The following is a 23,450-nucleotide window of genomic DNA, read 5'->3' as shown; positions in this document are numbered from 1 at the left end:
GCAGAGTAGATAGAAATTATCCACTATCTGAAAGTCATCATAGAGACACATTGGAAGCCATGGAGAATTCTACCTCTTTTTTGGTGTGACTGTATTCTTGCTTTTGATACTATGTAGGAAAATTTCCAATTGTTACAGACCTGATATATGCTGTGGAATTTAAATAATGCAGCCAATTTTTACTAAGCAAATATAGCAGCTCTGGTGTAAATACTGTCCCTGAATGGAAAATATAAGCATTTAGAAGCTGCCTGGTGATCTGCAACATGGTAGCAATTTTCAAAAATCATTATCACGGTTATTATGAGACATTTTGTCATTTTTTGTTAGTTTTTTGCCTGCTTAGAAATCTGAAATTATCATGGAGTTCACAATATTCCTTTCATAAATAAAGGCAGTGACTTAGGAAACATAATATGATCAATACGAAAGGGTTTTGTTCAAGTATATCTATTAAGCATTTGGATTGCTTTAGGTCAGCATATTTCCAAAGATTTAATCAGTACGAGCAAACAACTGTGTCAATGGAAGAGATGAATTTCTTGTAGTAATTGGTTTTGCATGTTGTAGTGGTCAAAAAAAATTCATCACCTGCCAGCCAACTACCTAGAAATGATGTGGACAGCTTTTTGTTGTTGTTGTTTTTTTGTTTTTTGTTTTTTTTGGATGAGAGACAATTCATACTAGACATATTTCCCACTGAGAAGGACTTTTCAAGATTGGTCACTGAGGATCCAGATCAACTCCATGTAATAATTAGGCATCAAGATGGGGCTTTACAGGTGGCTACATATCATATAATTCAGAAACACAAACTATCAGTTGTGGACATTACATAATACTCAAGATTTTTGTAATTGTATAAAAGGCAAATGAAGCTCTTGAAACCATTATATATAAACCAGATTTAGTATGCACATACATACATATCACAATAACTCAGAAAAAAGGAAACCAAAAACTTTGAAATAAGGATGTTTTATCTACACCATGTCAATTTAGATTCCATTCAGCAAATGCTTACAAAGAACCTATTCTATGGCTAAGGAGTTTGCTAGACATCTGGGCAAATAAAAAGATAAATAAGATGGTCCTTGCCCTCATGGAGCTTACAGTCTATAATTAGTTCATTTATGACACATACAGAAAAAAAAACTTTTTCAACTAAGAATCAGAGAAGCATATGAAAGTAATAAATCAGGTGTTAATTTAAGGTCTAAAAAAGTAATGTCTTTGATGGGATCAGAGAAAGCATCAATATTACAATGCATTTGCATAAGTGAGGGGAGTAAAGCAGGAAAATTAAAATGTGAATATAATAAAGGCTCTTTGTAAGTACACCTACCTATGAAAGATCTGGTATAGGTAATCACAATGGAGAAAATAAATATTAGTTAGCAAGTATTAGTTCACACCGAAACAAGCAAGCTTTTCTTCTGACAACTCTTCTTTAATCAACCAACCACCTATGAATGCTTCTTTAATTTGCATTAATTTATCAATTTGTGTGAAAAATCTGTATTTGTGTAGCACAAAATGTCATTAGATTGTGTTCTATTCATTTTGGTGTATATAAATACTTTATCTTTTCAACCAGACAGAAGATGGGGATTCTTTTCTATGTCTTCTGTTTCAACATTTCTCAGCAACGTTTTGTGTAAATATACATGGAATAAATGCTCAGTGAATGAATGGAAGAGTAAAATAACTGTAATTTTAATTACAAAATTTAATTCAATTTTATCATTAGATGTTGTGGAAAGGAACAAAGGGATATTGTAGAAGTTAATCATTAGGAAAAATTAAAAAGAAAAAATTAAAAACGAGACTTAATCATAGGTAGAAACCCATCATTCTCAGAGTTTAATCTGTGGTCTGTCTTATTTCAAACGAACATTTATCTTAATTTTTAAAAAATTAGAACTTATCATGAACTAAATATTAGAAAAATTAAGAGTTTCATTAAATTGCTTAACAACATTCTTTTGTGATTTGTTAATGAGGTACATAGAGGATATATTTCAAATCAAAGACATCTAGTTAAATGATCCATTTAGTATGAAATTACTTAATTATGTTTTACCATGATGACAAGAGCAGTGATAAAGTCAGTAAAAAAAAAATCATTCAGACTGGTCTTTTGATTTATATAGACAAAATAACTGGCCAATCAAATTTTTAAGAATTAAGCCAGTTCTCTCCATTATGTACAGTTGCCAGGACTTGCTTGTCATGATATTACATCTTCACTATTGTTCTGACATTGTATGGAAAATCTTAATATCTTATTAGTATCAATACTGCAAAGAACTTGGTATACTTAAATGTAAAGTCTATAAAAAACATTAAACTAAAGTTGATCATTCTTAAGCTAGTGCTTTTCTAAACACAGATTGTTACTGAGTGACTTATTTTCCATATTATAACACAATCCAAAATTGTTTCTCCCTTGGCCTATATGTAGTCACAAGAAGGGTTTGAGTTTCCATAGAGTTAAAATAAGTAAAAACATTCTATTATTATTATTTGAAATTTCAGCATTGGGTACTTTTTGGGGGTGGCTTTCAAAGTAACACAAGTGGAAAAGAAAAAAATTCAAACCAGTCACCAGATCCAAAATTAGCATTTTATTCAGAATGCTGGGGTCAGAGGTGTATCATTTATATTCTGGTACACAATACAGAGGCAAAGCTGTTGTCAGAAGTCTCTCCAGTTTAAAAGCTTTTTTTTTTTTTTTTAAACACACACTTAGTAGTGCCACCAGTGTCAGGCCACCCCTTTCTTTTTTTTTTGGTACAAATTATGTAAAACATTTGTGCTAAGAACTTTTCTCCCTCCCCAAACAAACAAAAACAAAAACAAAAAAACAAAAAAATTAAAATTAAAAATAAAATTAAAATTAAAAAATTAAAAATTGAGTAATCTAACTACAGCTCAACAATTGAATCAAATGTCACTTGTTTTAAACCTGTTTTGTAAATATTTTATCCATAACGAAAGATATAAACATGCAAAAACCTGAATCCATAGTCCAAATAATACATACACATGTTCTGAAGTTTTGCACTTCTCCATAGACTATGCCAATAAAACATTATGTACACATACGATTTTTACAGTGAAGTGGAAAAAAATACAAGAAATTAAAAAAAAAAAGTGTACATGGATTAAGACCAAAATGTGTCTAACATTCTAGCTTAGGAAAAAATTCAATTCTGCTACAAATTGGTGATATGAAAACTCCCTTTATTTGCAACCAGCTGCGTAAGTTTTAGAATTTTAGTGGAAAAAAAAATCTAAAGTCTAAAACTAGAAGTAATGTACATATCTCAAGCTCATGGTCTCTTCCCCCAAGGTAATAAAATCATTCCATGAGGTTTTTCTTTTTTTTTTTTTTTAAATTCTGTATTTTAATAAAAGCAAATGCAATGTAACAAAAGCATGTTGAAGCATATCATGGTTTAACTTACTGTTTCCACCCCAACATTTTTTGTCTCTTTTACTTATCATTTCAGAAGTCAGTACCATTAAAGCCTTAAACATAAAACTAATTCCGATCTGAAAAAGGTACAAAAAGGCACATAAAATCCCAGTGCTTCTGTACTGTAAAATTCAAGTGTAACTGAGCTCAATTTTTTTTTTCCAAACAGTATTGGATCACTGATATTCCCACTGAGCCCCAATGGGTTTGCAGTCTATGCCAAAGCCTTCAGCAAGCACTTGTGCTAGTAGACTACAAGGTTAAAGCCTAGCTTCTGTATGCTTTTTTTATTTTATTTTTTTTTGGGAATATCAGTCGAAATGTTTGTACTTGTCCAAAAACCAAGTTTGTTCTGTAGTTCAGTCATCGCCGCCCCCGTACATATCGGCAAGTTTCTTGAAGCGTGGGCCCCAGTCATTTAGGTAATCATAGTCTTGCTCACCACCACTACTTGAAGAGTTAAGGGAGCTCAAAGATCCGGCAGTAGAGCCACTGCCTTCATAGTCAAAGACTAGCAGGGAGTCATAGGGTGGAGCTGTGGGGTCATTGTCGGCAGCCTTGAGTCCCTGCAATTTAGGAACAAAAGAGAGACAATGGAGCAGATAGGAAGACGGGGGAGAGGGAGAGGAGAGAGGGAAAAAGGAGAGAGAGAGAAAAAAAGAAATATGAAGCAACATCTCCAAAATACTTTTAATATCAAGACATCAACATTAATATCATAATCATATTCCTTTGACATCAATATAATATTGATGTTGTGTTTTGACAATATCAATTGTTAAAAGGCAGTTGATATTATCAAAATACAATATTTATCAATTGTCATAACATTATTAATATCAAATCCAATCCCTTTTGTGAAAGCTATATTTTTTAGGTGTCAGGAGAAAACTACCACCTTTTTCAAAATAGTCACTTCATGCTGATGCTAAAAATTAGAGATATTATTTCTTCAAAATGTAGAGAGCAAGTAATTCTTATTTTCCCCTCCTGATTCAATTTTTCCCTAAAATATTCTAAAAATATATGTTTTGATTAGGAAACATAAGATTTAGGCAGTGGAAGAAAGTAATTAGGGAAGCTAAATGAAATAGAGTAGACTGCAATTGCAAAACAAACACATTATAAGGCACTGTAGAAAAAAAGCAAACATATAATGAAACATTTGTTTTAAAATAGTCATTTAAATATATGAACTACACTAGCATTATTCATTCTTACCAAAATATTTGTTGAATCTTTTTTTGGGAAGGGGTAATTTCTAATTAGGTCAAAAGGAGATTGTGAAATGCATCCTCTTAAAAATGCATTGACTGACACTGTTTCAATATGATAGCGTTTATTTTAGTCTTCCTCCCTTTCTGTTTAATCCAGAGCAATACTATTATTTCCTTGATTATTAGAGGGGAAATGTATATTCAGTTCCCAAGAAAAATATGGGAAGAATTAAAAAGAAAAAAATACATTATTGGATGTACTTTGTATGACTGCCAGAAGATACCCTTCTTTTTCTCATTTGGGTTTTGGTTGGCAAAAGTTTGTTGTTTCTTATCTCTCTGTCTCCAAAGAATATTCCAATGGAAGAAATTATGTAATTAGGTTTCATGACATTTTCACAATTTAAAAAAAAACCCTAAGCACTCCAAAGTTTATCATTTTTAATCCTTAAAAAACATACTTCTTTAATTAGTTTAGCAAGTTTTTTTTATCTTAATCTCACTTTTCTAAAATATATCCTTGTCCAACGTTTTATGAAAATCATCAATGCGTTTCTTTAAAAATGATTTTTATTAAGGACTCGCCAATTTGCTTAGTTATGAGATCAATTGAGGAAGAAGAGTGAATGAGGAAATTAATGGGAGAACTCAAATCTTTAGAGACTGATCTTGATCAAACATAATATTTACCTAAGCTATTTAAAAATTAACTATAATTTAAAATACAAATATTTGTAGATTTAAATATCTTCATATAAAAGTATATTGATATTTGTGTTTTCTAACAATGTACAACCAAAGAATTGGGAAAAGTCTATATACGTGTATGTGCACACATATAAAACACAAAATAAAAAATCTTCATAAATAATGGTCATTCACCAAAAAAAAAAATCTGATACTTATATTTTTTAATTCTAATAATATTGTCCCAGGTGTTTCTATTTCATTTTCTGTCTACTTGTCTCTCTGTCAGGATCTAATTTCTTGAAGTGGTCATTCTCTGAAAAAAGGCATTTGTAAGTAAGCAGCAACAGTTTGGTTTCAAGCAAACAAAATAGAGAAAAGTATTTACTACTGATTTTCTAGGGGTCTCTAGATGCCTCTTTCCAACTTCCCCAAGTATCTAATTTAAGCATGACTTTTCTTCAGAGGAGATAACTGTATTTATAATCCAAAGAGCTGATGGTGCAGTGGAGAGAATGTTGGACTGATAGTTAGGAAGACCTGAGTTCAAATTTGAACTCAGTGCTCAATAGGCAATTAACTTCTTCCTCAGTTTCCTCAACTATAAAATGGGGATAATAATATCACTAGCTTCCCAGGATTGTATCAAATAAGTTAGCATTTGTAAGATATTTAGTATAGTGCCTGGAACATAGGAAACGCTTAACACTTATATCCTTCCTTTCTACCTTCTAATAACAAGCTTATAGTGAATCACAAATTTAGTGACATCAAGTATAAAACTTACCTTTGGTAAGATTTTATTCATTATGTTGAATTGTTATGTTACAAAGAACTGCTTAAGTGCTGAGCAAAATGTACTTTCTCAATTGCATATTAAATCTCTAGCACCTGTCCTACTTTTTTTTACACACCAGGTATTTAGTAAATGATTATGGAATTGAATCCTTTCAGAAAAGAGCTGTTATAAAATTGGAGAGTAATATTTCTTTCCAAGTTAGCAATAATTATAAATGACCATACATAGCCGTACTGAATAAAAGGCAAAACAAATGTAGAAAATTCTTGATAATAAGAAAGATAAAGCCTCTGATTACTAAAGAAAACGATGTGTTTTGGTTCTAGTAAAACCAGCTGAACTGCAGGATCCCTCTGACTAAAAATGACTTTTCTGTCTACTTAAACTCTTGGCATAAATACTTCCTTCTTGCATTTTTACACTTTTCTTTGTAGTATCTTTCTTTGCCTCTTGATGCTCTTTGCTCCCCAGTAGTCTCTGCTTCAATCAAAGCATGTGATTTGCTAATTCCTGACTCCATGACATTCCTCTATGTGAAATACTTCCCAGCTCTCTCCTCCTAAAATGAATCTTTCAATGAGTTTTGCTCTAGAGCTACCACTTTAAATCCTTCACAACCCCTCATATTTAATGATTTGAATGAACATTAACACTTGAGAACAAATATTTAAAAAGTATCAAATTAGAACAAAGAATAAAAATGATACAAATTGGCTCAAATTTGGTAGAATTTTTGAAAAGGTGTTGACCGAAAAAAAAAAAATACTGATCTATTTTAAAAAGTTTATTTATGCCTTTTAATTTTAAATTAGCCCTTTCCTGATAGTCACCTATAATAATACTCTCTCTCCCTAATACACACAGACATACAAAAGAATGAAGTCTTATTGACAGCAAAGGGAAAAGAAAGATGGCTATGAAAAACCAACATATTAATTATGCCTGACAATTGCTCCATTACACATTCAGTCTTACTCTTTTCCAACAAAAAGAAAAGAAAGCATTTTCTATTCTCTTCTCTTGGGTCAAGATTGGTCATTTATAATTATCCAGTGATCATCTTCATTTGATTACTCTTTTCATTCACATTATTGTAGCCATTGGGTCTGTTTGTTTTCGTTTTAATTTGTTCTAGTTGTTTATTTCCTATAAATCTCTCAAGATTTCTCTTAATTTTTTGTATTTGAAATTTATTATGATACAATGTTAGTATATGTGCTGTCGATGAGAGCACTATGGTGCAATATTAAATTACTTTATGTAATACCATTTATTTTTGTCATTCCCAATTTATGAACATCTGTTTTGCTCTGAGGTATCTGCTGAAGAGTACTACTCCTATGAGTATTTTTGGCTATATGGGACCCTTTCAATGACTTCATTGAAATATATGATTAGCAGTAGGATCTTTGGGTCAGAGTATAAATGATTGTCATTTTTTTACCCCAAAAAATTCTTAATTCTTTGACAGAATTATATCTATATTAAGTGTATTAATATTTCTGTTTTTCTGCATCCCTTTAAATACTGAACATTTAAGTTTTTTTTTTTAAATCTTAGCTACTTTGAGGGTAGTTTCAATTTGCATGTTTGTACTTTTGATTTTGATCTCTTGTCATTACTATGTTATTAGTGACTTGCAGCTCATTTTCTATGATTGCTAATGGTTTGCAAATCATTTTTTTAAAAGACTGTTCATATCCTGTAATCATTTATCTACTAGTAAATGGCACTTGGTTGTGCATTTGTGTTAATTAGCCATGTAACTTGGAAATATCTCATAAATGGATTTTTATTCGTTATCTTTTTACTCGACTTGCACTGATTTTGTTTATATAAAAGTTTTTAAATTTCATGGCACAAAAATCTTGTCTATTTGATCTTTTGTGATTTTTTTTAAAAAAAGTTCTTCATGTAAGCATAATTGACATTTTAAAGGGACTAATCTTTTATATTTAGGATAAGTAATCATTTGAAATTTAACAAACATCTTTTTCTTCTTACACTTCTTTATCATCAAAATGTTTCCAGTTTTTCCAATAGTTTATGACAAATATTGTATCTTCTCCAAGAAGTTTATGTTTTAGAATTTAATACTAGGTTATGTCTACAGTACTTTCAATCATAATACAGTTTCCTGCATTCTATTTTGTTTGATAGTATCACGGTAATCGAAAATTTCTTCTTTTCAAGGTCTCATTTTTATTCTTTAAATTCAAGTTGTATTTCTCATTCACAGGAGACTTTTTTCTTAATCACTGATATTTTCTCTCAGACTACTGATCCATTTACATTTAAGGTTATGCTTGTTAGGATTACATTTTCTGCCATTTGTTTCTTTTGTAAAGATTTTTATCTCCTCTTTTAAGTCAGCACTTTATAGCTATTTTGACACTAATCCAATCTTACAGAAATGTTCTCCATTCCTATTTACCTATATCCTATCATCTGATTCCTATTCTTTTTGACCCTTTCCTTTCTTTATTCAGAGAAATGTGTGGTTCAAAATCATTCCTTCATTGTCTAATCTCACAACTCTTATAACTCCCTTTTCTAAGAAGCATTCCTTTACTTTGAACTTTTTATTTCTATTCCTTTTTTTTTAGCTTATTCTAAATGTGTCATATTTTTGTTCTCTTCTGAAGTATTATTCTATGTTAGTGCGTTCACAGTTCTTTCCCTCTTCTTTCTTATTATTTGAATGTTTGTTTTACTTTGTGATTTATTCTTAGGAATGTTAATTCATGAAAGAGGCAGAGTGTGTGTGTGGAGGGGGAAGGGGTCCACTCTTTGTCCCGACTTCAGAGGTTCAGACCTACTTCCCTTACTGTGATCATTCAACTTCTCTAAGGTCAAAATATCCTACTTTGAGACTTATATTCATCCTACTGCTCTGGGAGCCGGCAATGACTGGGCATCCATACATCCCTTCTTTGGGGGTGTGCTGGAAAGCACAAACATTAATCAAGAGAAGATCTGCATTAATCAAGAGGAGATCTCTATTCCCTTCCACAAACAAGGCCCAATATCAGCCCCTTCTTTCAATGGTAATAATCTTTATTTGCACCTTTTTCGATTGCTATTTTCATCTATTACTCTTATCCTACTATTCTAAGCTCTTCCCCAAGATTGCAAAATTTATTATAATTCATTTGAACTCTATAATTAAGCAAAAGATACGATGCAGTTTTAAATTTGAACCTAGCAGCAATGCATGGATTTGATTAATTAGTACTTAATCTGCTATAGTCAAGAGTATCTTGCAGTGAGGAAAACATATGTCCCAATAGCTAAAGAACTGGCTTTGAAACCAAACATGTATTCAAGATTTGTCTCTGACATATACTTTATGACTCTAGTCACTTAACTTCTCACAAATCTAAGTACCTCACTCAGACTAATGAATTGTAAAGAACATATTGACCTGCACTGAAAGAAGTCTCTCCCCTTTTCTCATCCCAGGTCTTAATCCCTATTCTTTTACTAAACTGTTTAAATTTTAATATTTGTCCATTTTTCTGGGAGACTAATGACTCAAATTAATTCTGTATGCCTGACCTTCAAAATCAGCAGCTTGGCTTGTAGATTATTTAAATATACTTTCAAAGTGATCTGTTGCTTCTCTTTGATCATTTTCCTCCCACCGATTTTTTTGAGTTCCAAATTGGCATCTCTTTTTCAGAGCCTCTGCTACTTTGGGGAGATGGCATATCATTATGTTTTCTAAACTGTTCATTTACTTTTTCATTTCTTTGTTATTGGTCTTCTTACCTAATGTCTACTCTAATAATATCTTCTCTTAAAGGAATATTTTTTTTACTCTGGGGTTTTTGCTTTTTTTGTTCTATGATTTCATGGATATCTACAGAACTCCTCTTTCGTTTGAGGATCTTTTTGTTTATTTTCCTTCAGAGTATGGTATAATGCTTACTTATAAAATTTTGACCATTTAGAAGGAATTCTTACTCATCTGTCTCCTTTGAGTTTCACTCTTGATTTATCTACTTGGGAGTGAAGCTTATATCTAGCATCTCTTTTTTATCCCCCAATAGCTCAGTTCTCTTATCCTGTTGCCTTTTTTAGCTATATCTTTGCATTGTGATGATGAGAATTTTTCTCCTTCAGGTTATCTTGGAACATGGCCTCCTTGAGATGGGACAGCAAGGTGGCAAAGTGGATAGAGGGCTAATCTGAAGGCAGGAAGGACTAAGTTCCATTCTAGCCTCAGACACTAGCTGTGTCACCCTGGTTAAGTTATGTAGCCCATGTGCCTCAGTTTCCTTATCTGTAAAATAAGCTGGAGATGGCAAACTAATTTAGTATCTTTGCCAAGAAATACTCCCTACCTTAAAAAAGGAGTTGCAAAAATTTGCACACCACTGAATATGGTTTAATGACAAAAACACATGGTCTCCTTGAATTGAGATATGCTGAAACTGTTACTTTTGTAAATTCTAACAATATATTGACCAGAGCAAGTTTCCATCCCCCTCTTTCCTTGAGAATAGAAGTGCCTCCCCCCTCTAGTTGGTTCTACACTGCTCAAAACTTCCTGCCCTCTCCATTCTGTTTCCTTTCCTTTGTGTGTCGAGACAAAAATTAATGTTGTCTATCTCTTTATGAAGTATAAGTCTTACAGGCTGTGTCATGATAGGGTGAAAGAAGGAATGCATTATATCTGTGACTGGGGAACCAGATGTGCTAGGAGTAAGGTAGATTAGTGAGGGTTTTCCATATTTCATTTTCCCATTATTCTACTGGGTTTTATGTTGCATCATGTTTTGTTTTTTTTCCTTATCTTTTGGATTCAGTTTTAATTATTCTAGATTATTTCAAATATTACTTTCTTTTTGGATTATTAGTTTGGAGAAGTTTTGTTAACTAGTAGTTCATTTTCTAGTAGTTCAATTATGTGATTGATCACCAATTTTTAAGTGTAAACAATGTAAAAACAATTGCTATAAAGAGTCCCCAAATGTCTATAAACAGCCAGCACTTAATACAAGTCAGTATTTATCTAGCACTTTATGCTATGCAAAGAACTTTACATATATTATTACATTGCAACTCTGAAAACTAGGTGATGTTATCATCCCTACTTTACAGTTAAGGAAACTGAGCCTAAGACAGGTTAAATTATTTCCCTATAGTCAAATATCTAAGGCCATATTTGAACCTAGGTCTTCTTCCCCATAAGGCTAACACTAGAACACCTAACTAGCTATAAATCGCTCAAACCAACAAAAACAAACTCCTTGGAAAGGTAAAATATGACAGCCAAACAAATTATATGCTGAATAAGCTAACTTGCATAAATTTACACAGAAAGATGATGAGGGATTAAAAGCTGTACTAGCTCAGATGAGAACAAACTGAAGTGAATAGTTTTTTTTTTGTTGTTGTTCTTTTAATCTTGCATATAACTTGATGTGGGACTCATATAAACCACATTATCCCCAGGGTGGCTCTACAGGATACTTGGAACAGGACAACAAACAGATGTGAAATGAAATTGATCTGCTATCGTTTCTTTACCAGTCTATTCTTATCACTTAATGGCAAGGAAACTATCACATATGGATTCTAATATTTCAACACCTGATATGCTGCTATAAAAAGAAATGAAAATGGGACTCAAGAAAATGAAGACAGGAAAAAGTTCTGAATGTGAATAAATGTATAAAGAAGAAATCTCTGCAGGAAGAGAAACAATTTTAAAAGTATTCAAGGATCATTTTTCAAGGTAATTCTGCGAGGGAGTAAATTTAAAAAAAAATAAAAACTTGTAAGATTGGAAAGGATTGTTGCTCTCCAAAAGCCATCTGAAAAGATTTAGATACAGACTGACAAAAATGCTTATTTTCTCACCTCTATGAAATCTTTATGAGAATGGTCTATTCAGTACATGCAGTGAGGATATCTTTGAAGGAAATCAGATGGAAATAAGAAGGCTTTCATAAATTATTTTCCATAGCAGTTCATATTTTTCTTAGTAACTCATATGACTAAAAGATATAGAGGATACCAAACACTGCTGGGCTTTTTTTTGGTGGTTGCAAAAAACTGTTTAATTTCATGAGCAAAATATAACCTTAGTTTTTCTTTTCCATCAAGACACTTCCCATTTGTTATGTTAAGTTCATGCAAGAGTCTATGATAGATGTGCTCTTATCTATCTCTAACAGTTTCCTGTTATCAAAACAACTTTTGATCACTGATTTTTTTATTACAATATCAAATGAAAAATAAAATAGGGAAACATGAACTGACCTAAAGGTATTTTCCTATATTTAGCTGATGCTATAGTACAGGCCTTTTCCATAAATTCTAGGGCAATTCAAAAGAAACCTTCCTCTGAGAGCACACAGGAAAAAAGAAGTGAATGGAGAATATCTATTACCTAGGTTACAGAGAAAATTTATAACTACTGAGTTATTTCTTCACATATACATTTGGAATTCTATTTGTAAAATGAACCCAAATTAAACAGGAAGAATAGAAGGCTGGAATGTATTTGAGATCTTACAAAACAGCCCTATATCATTTCTTCCTCTAAAAGTAGACCTCTAAAATATTATTTTTTATTGGACCTTTCATTTAATTTATGTATGATGGTGAAGAACCGCCCCCTATCAATTAGATGAGAACCTACTCTGCAACTTAATAGTCTTAGTTGTCTTAAGTCTCTGAAAATTTAAATCACATAGCCAAGGCTACATAGCCAGTATGGATTAGAGCTATAAATTGAACTTACTTGGAGTCTCACTAATTCCAAGGCAATTTCTATATTCACTACACTATAATGCCTTTCTTATTGATGTTAACATTCTTCTGCTAGACAGTTTTGAATTCTCAAACTAATCTCAAGAAAACGAAAATTATAGGTCATTTAAATTATGGAAAGATATATGTATGCACATGGGTATGTATGCATATGTATAAATATCTGAGTGTATTTATCCACATGTGTATATATGTATGAGGGTGGGGTGGCAGGAAGTCTCAGAGCTGGAAGGGATCATAGATTTACAGATGAAAAGGACCTTAGAGATCATTTAATCCAATCAACTACCTTTTCTTCCCCAGATAAGAAAACTAGGATGTTGTGCACTGCCAAAGTTAACATGAATAGATATTACATAAAATACATAATTGAAGCCATGAAGGATTATAATGTGAGGTAGAAAGGTTAGGCCCTGGTAACTTAAGGTAGCAGATAAACAATCTGGGTTTCGTAATCATAAGTGCAAAATACTCCTTCTTTTAAAGGAAGGCCTACAAATATTGGGTAGATCCTGCATGAAGGAATATGGAAAGGCACAAGCAAGAAAAGTCCAGAATGAGAAGCTACAAATGGGTTATTAATTTTATCAGTGGGCAAAATACCCATTCTCCTATGATCATGGTTCAAAAAAAATAAACAAACAAACAAACCCTAAATCAGTTGAGAGTACTCAAGGGAAAGAGATCCAAATGGAGCTTAGAATGGGAAATAGTTGGATCTCTTTGCTACAGATTAGGAAATATGCAGTCTTTTTTGACCTTCAGCTAAGTATGCAAGCTCAGTATGAAAAGAGCTAGGAGCAAAGCAAAATCATCTAGTTCAGAATGAGGTGGTAATAGCAAAAGAGTTTTCCTGGGAAAAAATAGCCATACATCAAACAGGGTAAGGCTCTGAGTGATCCAAAGTGGTTCAAGACCTTGTGACTCTCAGTTCACAAGGAAAAAAGAGCCTCACCATTGAGGAATGAAAAAACCACTTTATAGGAACAGCCTGAAAAAAATAGATGGGGTAAAAGAAAAGGAAAGAAAGAGATGGCTGAGGAGAGACACATACACAGAGAAAAGTTCAGGGACCAGACAAAACTTCTAAATCAGGGCTAAGGAAAACAAATTCCTGAACCCTGGGAGGGGACAACTATGAAATTTAAAATTTAAAAAATATCCTTTTTCACTAAGAGTCTGGGGTCTAAGTGGCAGAAGGCACTTTTTATAGACCATGGAAAGTAAGTCAAGGTAAGGAAATTGAGGTGGATAGTAAGAAGGAGGATTGATGTTGGAAAGAACTACTATCTCAGATTATTATTTCAGTATTTATAGCTAGGAGGATGGGAAAGTAAATAATGGAGGATGTGACAGCTTTGATAAGCCAAATGGGAGGGAAAAAAGTTAATATTGAAGCTTTGGTTAAGAGAAAAGAAGCTGGGCAGGAAGGAGCTAATGAGCATAAACTGAGAACTATGCTACATAGTAATTATAACTATAGTTATAGTTCTAACTTATAGTTATAATGAGCAACTTTTGCAACTTATAAATCTGTAAACTTTTTATCTGTCACTGTCTCACTTCCTATTATAAACATATTACAGATTAGTGTGCTATTAATGAAGAATAAAAGGAAAAAAATTGAGGGAAGGCAAGAAATAGATTTTTTTTTTCTCTTGTGGACAAAGTTTCTGTGAATTAGGAAATCCTAGTAAGCCTAGAAGAGTTAAGACAACTCTAAACCTGAAGGGATCCTTACAGAACTGAGACCAGGGATTTTAAAAGAAGAACATATATTTTTATTTATATATATGAAATGAATGTAATTAAAGTGCTTTTGTAAATGTGACAAAGTTAAATCATCTTTGAGAATATTGGAATAAAAAAAGAATGGAATTGTAGGGTTTTGGAATACTGCTGCATTCTAGGGCACCAAAAGAACATAAAAGAATTCGCCTCTGAGTTAGTTAAGAATAAATTTAATAAGGAAACAGTTTAATTTACTCTGGTAAAGGATTATGTGACTTTGGATGAACTGCTGCTACTGCTAAAAAATACTCTATTTACAGAAGTATGCACATATGTATGTCTTGTATGCTGAGACATGAAAATCACATATAACTTAATGTAAGAGACTGCTAAAAGATATTTTTAAGAGGTTATACACTAAAATCCCTATTCATTTCAACACGTGACATTTGAACTGTTGGTCTGAGCACAAAATTTTTACTCAGCCTTCTACATAATTATATAATTTTATCTAGCATTTGTGCTATGATGTGAATTAAACAGAATTCATCACTAACTCAAGATGAGCTAAATTCTTCTTCTTTCCCTCACATTCTGGGGATCATAAATCTCTACTTCTATTAAAGGAGTCACAGCATTTTAGAGTTATGAGGATCCCTAGAGACCTCCTAGTCCAATAATCTCACTTTACAGAAGCACCTGAGGCTGCGAATGGCTGAGGCATCTGTGCAAGATTTAGTAGTCAACTACTGACTTGGGAGGGTTTGGAAGGACTGAGCTTGTGATGCCAGACTTCTGGGTATTATATCAGAGTTGCTCTTTAATGTTATAATCTAAGGCACAGAGCTAATTCTAAGTTGCTAACTATAATGACAATGCTTTCCCTATAATTTTGAAGTTAAGCTCAGCTATTTTCAAATATAACTCTTCAAGTTTTACTAGTAGGAGGAAAAGATGAAATTGTAATATAGGGTTCAGTATGGGAAATTTTATACAAGCAAGGTTACTATAAATGGGCAAAAGATTTGTAAAGTATTTGTTGAAAATTTGTACTTTAATAGAAATACATGATTTCCTTTCATTTTGATTTGAAAATAAGGGGTAGAAAATATGCTCTTTTTAGGTTCACAAAAACTCTTATACTAAGAGGAAATTTATATTAACTTCCTACATTCTGAAGGTTACTCTCTAAAACTTCAAAGTAAAATGAATGCCAATTGATGATACTTTAAAAAACACTTATTTCACTTTATATTCTTACTACATTGCAAACAAGAACCTCAAGGTTCATGATTACATATCCAATTAAGCAAATGTGATACTCCTATATAAACTTAATTTTGTCCTATATCTACAAAAACACTCTAATGAAATCATTATCATTTTTATTGAACAATATTGGATTATAGAGCAGTTAAGTAACAAATTACATAAAGTGCTGGGCCTAAATCATGAAGGTCTAAGTTTAAATCCAGTCTCAGATACTTACTAGCTGTGTAATAGGTCACTTAACCCTATTTGCCTCTGTTTTCCCATCTACAAAATGAGCAGGAGAAGAAAATAGCAAAGACATATTTTTACCCTCCAAAAAACCTCAAATGGGATCATGAAGAATTGGACACAACTAAAACCTTTCTACAACAAGCTAGATTAAATCATTTAGGTCATAAATGAATAAATATGTCATCATCTTCAAATGACTCATTTCTATAGGTACCTTCAACTAACAAATCATTTTAACAGTTATCTATCCATTTATGCAGGCAAGAAAAATGAACAAATATGAAAGGCGGCTTTTTCTAGAAGTATCTAAAGGAAGCTCAGAGAGATTCTGACTTAAAAAAGATTTGTTAAATACACAGTCCCCCCCAAAGAAATTAAAGCCATTTCTAGTCATTTGAAAAATGCTCTAAATCATCATTGATTAGAGAAATGTAAATTAAGACAACTCTGAGGTACCACTGAGGAGAGAAAGAAAAATTTGGAACACAGGTTTTTGCAAAGGTGAATATTAAACTATCTTTGCATGTATTTGAAAAAAATAAAATACTATTAAAATAAAATTTAAAATGCAGTCCCCTCCTAATAACAGGTTTGGATTATAAAAATCTGTTGAGCAAAAAACAATTCTATAAAAGGTAGTTAAATTACAAGGTTAGACAATTTAATGGACAATGTATCTGAAGTACTAATAGTATTGTTCCAATTTGGACTAGCTATAATGTACTCCATTATGTTGAGGAGGAAATTAAATTCAAACTTGAGATTGCATAGGTAATTACATAGATGGGTTGCACTATTGATCCTTGTAACTTATGTCTGCATACCTATGCATAAAAAAGTATATCTTTTATATTCTAAAATTTTAATTGCTTTATTTTTCTCTTTAATCCACTGGAAACATTATTTCATAATAACCCATGTTGAAAAGACTTGGGGAAAGGTCACTCATGTCCTAGATGCATTCAAACAAGCAGTAGAGTGGATAAACTTTTGGTAGGCTTGAGTTCAAATTTGCCCTCAGATGCTAGCTATGTTTACATAGGGCAAATGACTTAACCTCTGTTTGCTTTAGTTTCCTCAAATGCAAAATGGAGATTATAATAGCACCAGAGCTGTTGTGAGGATCAAATATAAAGTGCTTATTGGCATAGTGCCCAACACATTTATTGTGGAGTTATTTCAGTGTTATCTGATTCTTCAAGACCCCATTTGGGGTTTTCTTAGCAGAGAAACTCGAGTGGTTTGCCATTTTTTTCTCCAGCTCATTTTACAAATGAGAAAACTGAGGCAAACAGGATTAAGAGACTTGCCCAGAGTTATAGAGTTAGTGGTAAGTATCTCAGGCCAAATTTGAACTTAGGAAAGATATTTTCCTGCGTCCAGGCCCAGCACTCCATCCACTGTGCCACTTAGTTTACTGCCTGGAACATAGTAGTGCTTTAAAAAAAAAGTTTTTCTCTTCTTTAATTAAAAATATTTTTTTCCAAGTGACTACTACTAAAATAATTCTGCTTTCAAAGATTCAATCTATATTCTATCCAAAGGGAAAATATACATATGTAATAAATAAATAAATAAATATAAATACATATTTATGTATATATAAGTATATATCAATATGAAAAATATATATCTATAAATATGAAAAAAAAATAAATATATGATAGTTAAATATAAGGTACTTTGGGAAAGGAGGAATTATTAGTTCGGAGAATTATGAAAGATTTCAAGTAGGAGGTGTCACTTGTACTGTTTTTTAAAAGAAACGAAAAATCAACAGCATTCTAGACATGGAAGACAGCACAGCAATGAAATGGAGAGCAAAAACTGGATGCTATTTGTGAGGACTGAAAGGAAGGCCAGCATGCAGAAAGGTATAATGATATTGGCAAAGTTGTTTAAAAAAAGATTGGGGATGGGTTGTGAAGTGCTTTAAAAGCTAATAGCAAAATTTACATTTTATTCTAAAGAAATAGGGAGCCAATGGGGTTACTTAGCAGAGAAAGAGACATGATCAGAAAGTCATGGGAGTAAGAAAATGTATAATAATCTAGAATGGCTCACAAATTTAAAGCAGGAAACCTAAGCAGGGAGCCCTGAAAAAGTCCAAGTAAGAGATAGTAAGAGGATGAATTAAGGTTATAGCAGTATGACTAGAAAAAGGGGGTTACAGAAATTTTAAAAAATCATATTTTGTCAACTGACTACAAAAGTGGGACAAGAACAAGTGAGAGTCAAAGATAACACTGAGATTGTGAAGTAGGGAGACTTTCAAAATAGGTAAGTTCTTTATAGAAATGTGTTTCAGAAAAGTAAGGGGATAGGAGGAGATAAAATCTGGGAGTTTTGAGATGAAGAGAATGGGAAATAAATGTATTTTGGACCTGTTGACTTGAAGATGTCTCAAGGATAACCAGTATAATATCTCAAAGATAGTTGACAATATAATTTTGGAGCAAGAGTTTGGGATTGGAAATATACATTTTTTGACTCATTTGCATAGTTTTGATAATTAAACCCATGGGAAATTATCAGAGCAATATGAGCAAAATTGTAGGGAAAGTAGAAGGCCCAGGGTAGTTCTTTGAAATACAACCATAGTTAGGGACAAGATATGGATGATAAGCCACCAAAGGGGACAAAGAAGGAGAGATTCAATTGGTAGGAGGAGAACTAGGAAAATATAATAACACGAAAATTAAGAGTAGGAAAAAATGTAGTCAATAGTGTCAAATGTAGTAGATAGGTAGAGAAAGACTAGAACCAGATATGTGGAAATTAAGTTATCACTGAGAAAGCAATTCAATGCAGTGATGAGTTTGAAAGTTAAGATTGCAAGGAATTGAAGATAAGGATAAAAGTGTAAGTGGGGCAAATAGGTAATCATTGTTGCCCTCTTCTTCCCAAGTATTCTTGAAAAATGGATAATAAATTTTGTTAACTTGGTAATAAAATTTTTTGGGGTTAAATATATGTTTCAAATAGTATAGTCAGTCTGTTCAAATGTATGTTTTCCCCCTAGTTTTGCTGAACTGTACATATGAATAAAAGGCAGAGGAGACAGGTGGTGGGAATAATTCAGAATTGGGATTTGACAAGGGAAGATCAACAAGAGAACCTGGGAATAAGGGATTCAAGAGAAGATGATAGCATAGCACTGAATCAGTTAATCATACAATTGAAATTTGGAAGGAAGGAAACTGAAGGCAGAACAGCCTAAGAAAATACTGAGAGGTGGGAAAACTAGAAGTTGTAATTAGGGCAAAGAAAGATTTAGGAGGGGTAAAACATAAGAGGAATATGCAGCAATAAATGGCAATCAGAATGAAGAATGTTAGTTTTAGAAAATGGAAGTAGAAAACTTGTATGTAATAATGAGATCCAGATATGGACATTTTTGTTTGTAGCTATGGCTCAATAAAGATAGAGGTCACAGATTTGAAGAGACTGAGAAACCGGGAGGTTAAGATGCTTGAAGGACATCAACAAGACAATGACATCCTCTTATAAAAGGGGGAAAAACTGGAATTCAGTGAAGAAATGAACCAGATATAATAATAAATCCACAAGCATTTATATGTCAGGTATTGTGCTACTAAAATAAGGACAAAATATATTAAATATAAGAGAACAACACAAACACATATATATGTGGGTTAGTATTATATTATAGTGAGATGACTAAAATATTACTTGACCAAGATTAGGCAGGATTCATAGAGGTGAATAGAGAGTGAGATCGTGTTACTCATTTGACAATTTTCTCGTGTTATTGGAAATAATTGCCATCCTCTTACTCTCTAATTACTTGAAACATATATTTAACCCCCCCAAAAATTATTACCAAGTTAACAAAATTTAATATCCATTTTTAAGAATAATCATCATTTTAATAAATTAAAGATAATAAAGAGCCACTTATGGATTCCTTCTTTATTATAAAACCTTTACTCAAAGACTTAATACAGTTTAAAACTTACATAGGGAAAGTGTTACCATAATGATTGCATTTGGAAATGGAAAAAAGAAAACCACATATTTAAAAGAAAAACCTCAAGAAATAGCTATCTCTTATAAGCATATGATGCTTAATAAGTTACTAAAGGTCACAAAAAATGGACTTGGTTCCATTGTTTAAAAATTCTGGTTCTTCAATTCTTGAGCTTAAATTATCTTTGGGTTTTGAGGAAGGGTTGTGGTCTAGGATTAGGATGAGACTTTTAGATAAGTACAATCAGTAACTTATTTCTAAATTCCATTGTAACAAAACTATGAAAAACAGACATGTCCAAAGCACTCATTGATTTAAGCAATTCTTGCCTTGAAATTTTTCACATTTTATTGGTAATTCATCTAAGTCATTCCATATTTCTCTATAATCATCATGTTCACTTGTTTTACAGTACAATAATATTTTATTATATTCACGTAAACCATTTATATAGTCATTTCTTAGTCGATGGGCATTGTTTTCTAATTCTCTGCTAACTTGTCCCTCCCCACCCCCCAAAAGATGCTATTAATATGTTAGTGTATAGGGTCTTTCTTTTTGTTACTGATTTCTGAGGATATGACTAGCAATTGAATCACTGAAATAAAATTATGGACATTTCAGTCACTTTCTTTGTACAATTCTAGATTGCTTTCAAAAATAGTTAGATTAATTTATAGCTCCATCAACAATGAATGATTAGGCCTGTCTTTTCAAAATACTTCTAACAGGGACTATTTCCTCTGTTATCTTTGCTAATTTGCTAGATGTGAAATAAAGCTTAAGCATTGTTTTGATTTGCTTCTGGCCCTGAAATTCTAACAGAAATAATTTAGAATTGACTGCCTTCACATAAATTTAACTTATACCTCTTAAATATGATAGAATAACTCTTGGTTAGTAGTGGGGGAAAAAATTACACAGTGAAAAATCAGACCTGTAATATTTAACAGAGAATTAGTCTTCTTTCACACAGTTTCTTAAAATGTTTAAGTATTTATGTACTTACATACCAGCTAATTTACTTGCTCTTCTCATTAATTGATGGAACTTTGGGCTTTTTTGAAAGTACAAATCTCTACTATCCTCAAAATTTGAAGGGTGATATGTAAGAGACTCAAAATGAACTTTTCTTATTAAATTAATTCGTGTTAATAAATGAAGTTAGAAAATGTGACATTTTAAAAAATCTATTATTTAGAATCCATGGAATTGTTGGAGATTGTAAGTAAGGCTGATATTACACTGAAATTGTAATCAACACAAATAAATGAGTTAATCAATTTTTTGGGGGGTGTTAAGATATTTCTGTTAAATTAGACTGCTATTATTAAGTCAATGTTCCTCTTAAAAGAGATCCATGATATTTTTCTGTGTAGGTAGCTTCTATATCAAAGCAAATCATGTCGCTATTCCTTAGTAGACAGTTTCATGGCCTGCCATATCTCTCTAAAATATCAACACATTTATTAATGAGTCTCTCCAAATCCAAGTTGTTTTTTGAATGAAAGATAAACAAGCCATTTCCAGGACTACTCTAAGCTTTCATAATTCATAATCTTATTATTATATCCTGTAAAGAACTGAAAGTCTGAAAAATTGAGGATTTTTGTGAAGGAAGGTTTTATTTGCTACTATCAAAAGATAAATTTAAGAAATTAATTAAGTACCAAACTATGAGATTAAATTTCTAACTTTCTATAATCCAAATGTCTTCATTTTAGTACAAAAAAAATTCCTAAGGAAATGTTACCTCATTAATGAAATCACCAATGTCCCCAGGATGAGGAGCCGCTGATCTGACTGGATACTGAGGTTCTGCATGAATAGGTCTCTCATCTAGTCGTCTGATCCCAACAGGTTTGATTGCATCAGGTTCCACTGTATCGGGTTGCTGAAGCTGGCTTAAGTCATAGTCCTGCAAAATACAAAATCAAAAAGGCATGTCCACTGAAATTTTAAGAAAAATACAGATGAAAAAAAATCAAGATGGAAAATGAAAATCTTTATCCTCCATATACCAGCAACTCATAAAAATGACTGAAACTTAGCATAATGGAAAACCTGCCACTATGATTTCTCCATGTTATGATTAAATATTTCTTTCACACAGCTCCTTCTTCTATGTTTTTCATTTCCACGGTCTGTGCCCCATCTGCTTTACAATGTTGCTCATCAATTTTCCACTAGGAAACAGCAGAGATATGAGGTAGCAAGCACTATGAAATGACTAAAACTGCCTAGAAAATATAGATGTAGAGTACAAGGCAAAGATACTAATAGGGATTGTTCAAGTTTCTTCCCCCCCCCCACTAACCAATAGGGCTAGTCTTCTTTAAAGCAAATATAGGCACAAAATACACTGAAGTTTAAATTCTTCTGAATGTACTATGAATTTATGTACATTATTTTGAAATTGTGGGAAAATTAATCAAAAAATGTTGTTTGTACAGGAACCAATGTGTTTCCTAAAATTTCTATTTCACTAGGACATAATGTGGTTCACATCTGTTGCCGTGCTTTCAGGGGAGAATATACTAATTTTCATTTTGTGTAAAATTAAAATTGACTTGTGACAGTTTACAGTTATGCTTCTCACAGCCCAATATCTTGAATTTTTTTTTATGGGCTAAGGGTTTTATAAGGAAGTACCTAATCCATTCTCTAGTCAATCACACTTTATTTTGTTAGAGAAATAGACTGTTTTGTCTCTTGTAAAATCGAAGTCAAGACTTGTGAAGAAAACAGAAGAAACGGACATGTGCCTCAGTAGTCTCTTCAATTTCCATTTCAGCAGCAAAATGAGTAATATGCAGGTAAGTCAACTGTCAGCAACAATTCACCAATATTCCCAGACTTAAGCAAATATTTTTAGCATTCACACAACTATAATATTGCAAAATGTTATATCTAGAACATCAAAGAATTCTCATCCTGACTGGATATTACCAGAATGTGTAGAAATTCAGTTGTATTCTATTGAATCCAAGTATGAATATCCAATCTAGCCTGAAATTTTTCACAAAGTTTATTAAGATAAAAAGAAACACAAGAAATACAATGATTGTCTAAAGTACCAAGTTGAATGTACATAAATCCCTATCTCTCAGAATAAATGTTCATACATACATTGCATTCTACTAGAAAAAATTAGATATATATCTTGTATTCTACTAGGGAGAATGAGGTCATACTTTGTGGATGCCTCCATATCTCAGTACCCTATAACTTCTTTTCTCTTACTCCTTCTCTGATATA

The 23,450-nt window shown here is 32.2% G+C and overlaps 1 protein-coding gene across 1 annotated transcript in view; it reads right to left on the bottom strand.

Moving 5' to 3' along the window:
• Positions 1 to 2,612: 2,612 nt before the first annotated feature.
• CDH2 (cadherin 2) overlaps positions 2,613 to 23,450 on the bottom strand; it is a 253,206-nt gene continuing 232,368 nt past the window's right edge. Inside the window, exons 15-16 of the mRNA XM_051970303.1 lie at positions 21,946 to 22,110; positions 2,613 to 4,047 (exon numbers count right to left, since the gene is read on the bottom strand). Of these exons, the coding sequence (XP_051826263.1) occupies positions 3,841 to 4,047; positions 21,946 to 22,110 (372 nt within the window). The 3' untranslated portion in view covers positions 2,613 to 3,840. The remainder of the gene's footprint in view (positions 4,048 to 21,945; positions 22,111 to 23,450) is intronic.

The sequence above is a fragment of the Antechinus flavipes genome, chromosome 1, assembly GCF_016432865.1.
Source record: "Antechinus flavipes isolate AdamAnt ecotype Samford, QLD, Australia chromosome 1, AdamAnt_v2, whole genome shotgun sequence".
Classification (NCBI taxonomy): domain Eukaryota; kingdom Metazoa; phylum Chordata; class Mammalia; order Dasyuromorphia; family Dasyuridae; genus Antechinus; species Antechinus flavipes.
The sequence above is the reverse complement of the archived record's forward strand: the minus strand, read 5'-3'. Positions and strand labels throughout refer to the sequence as shown.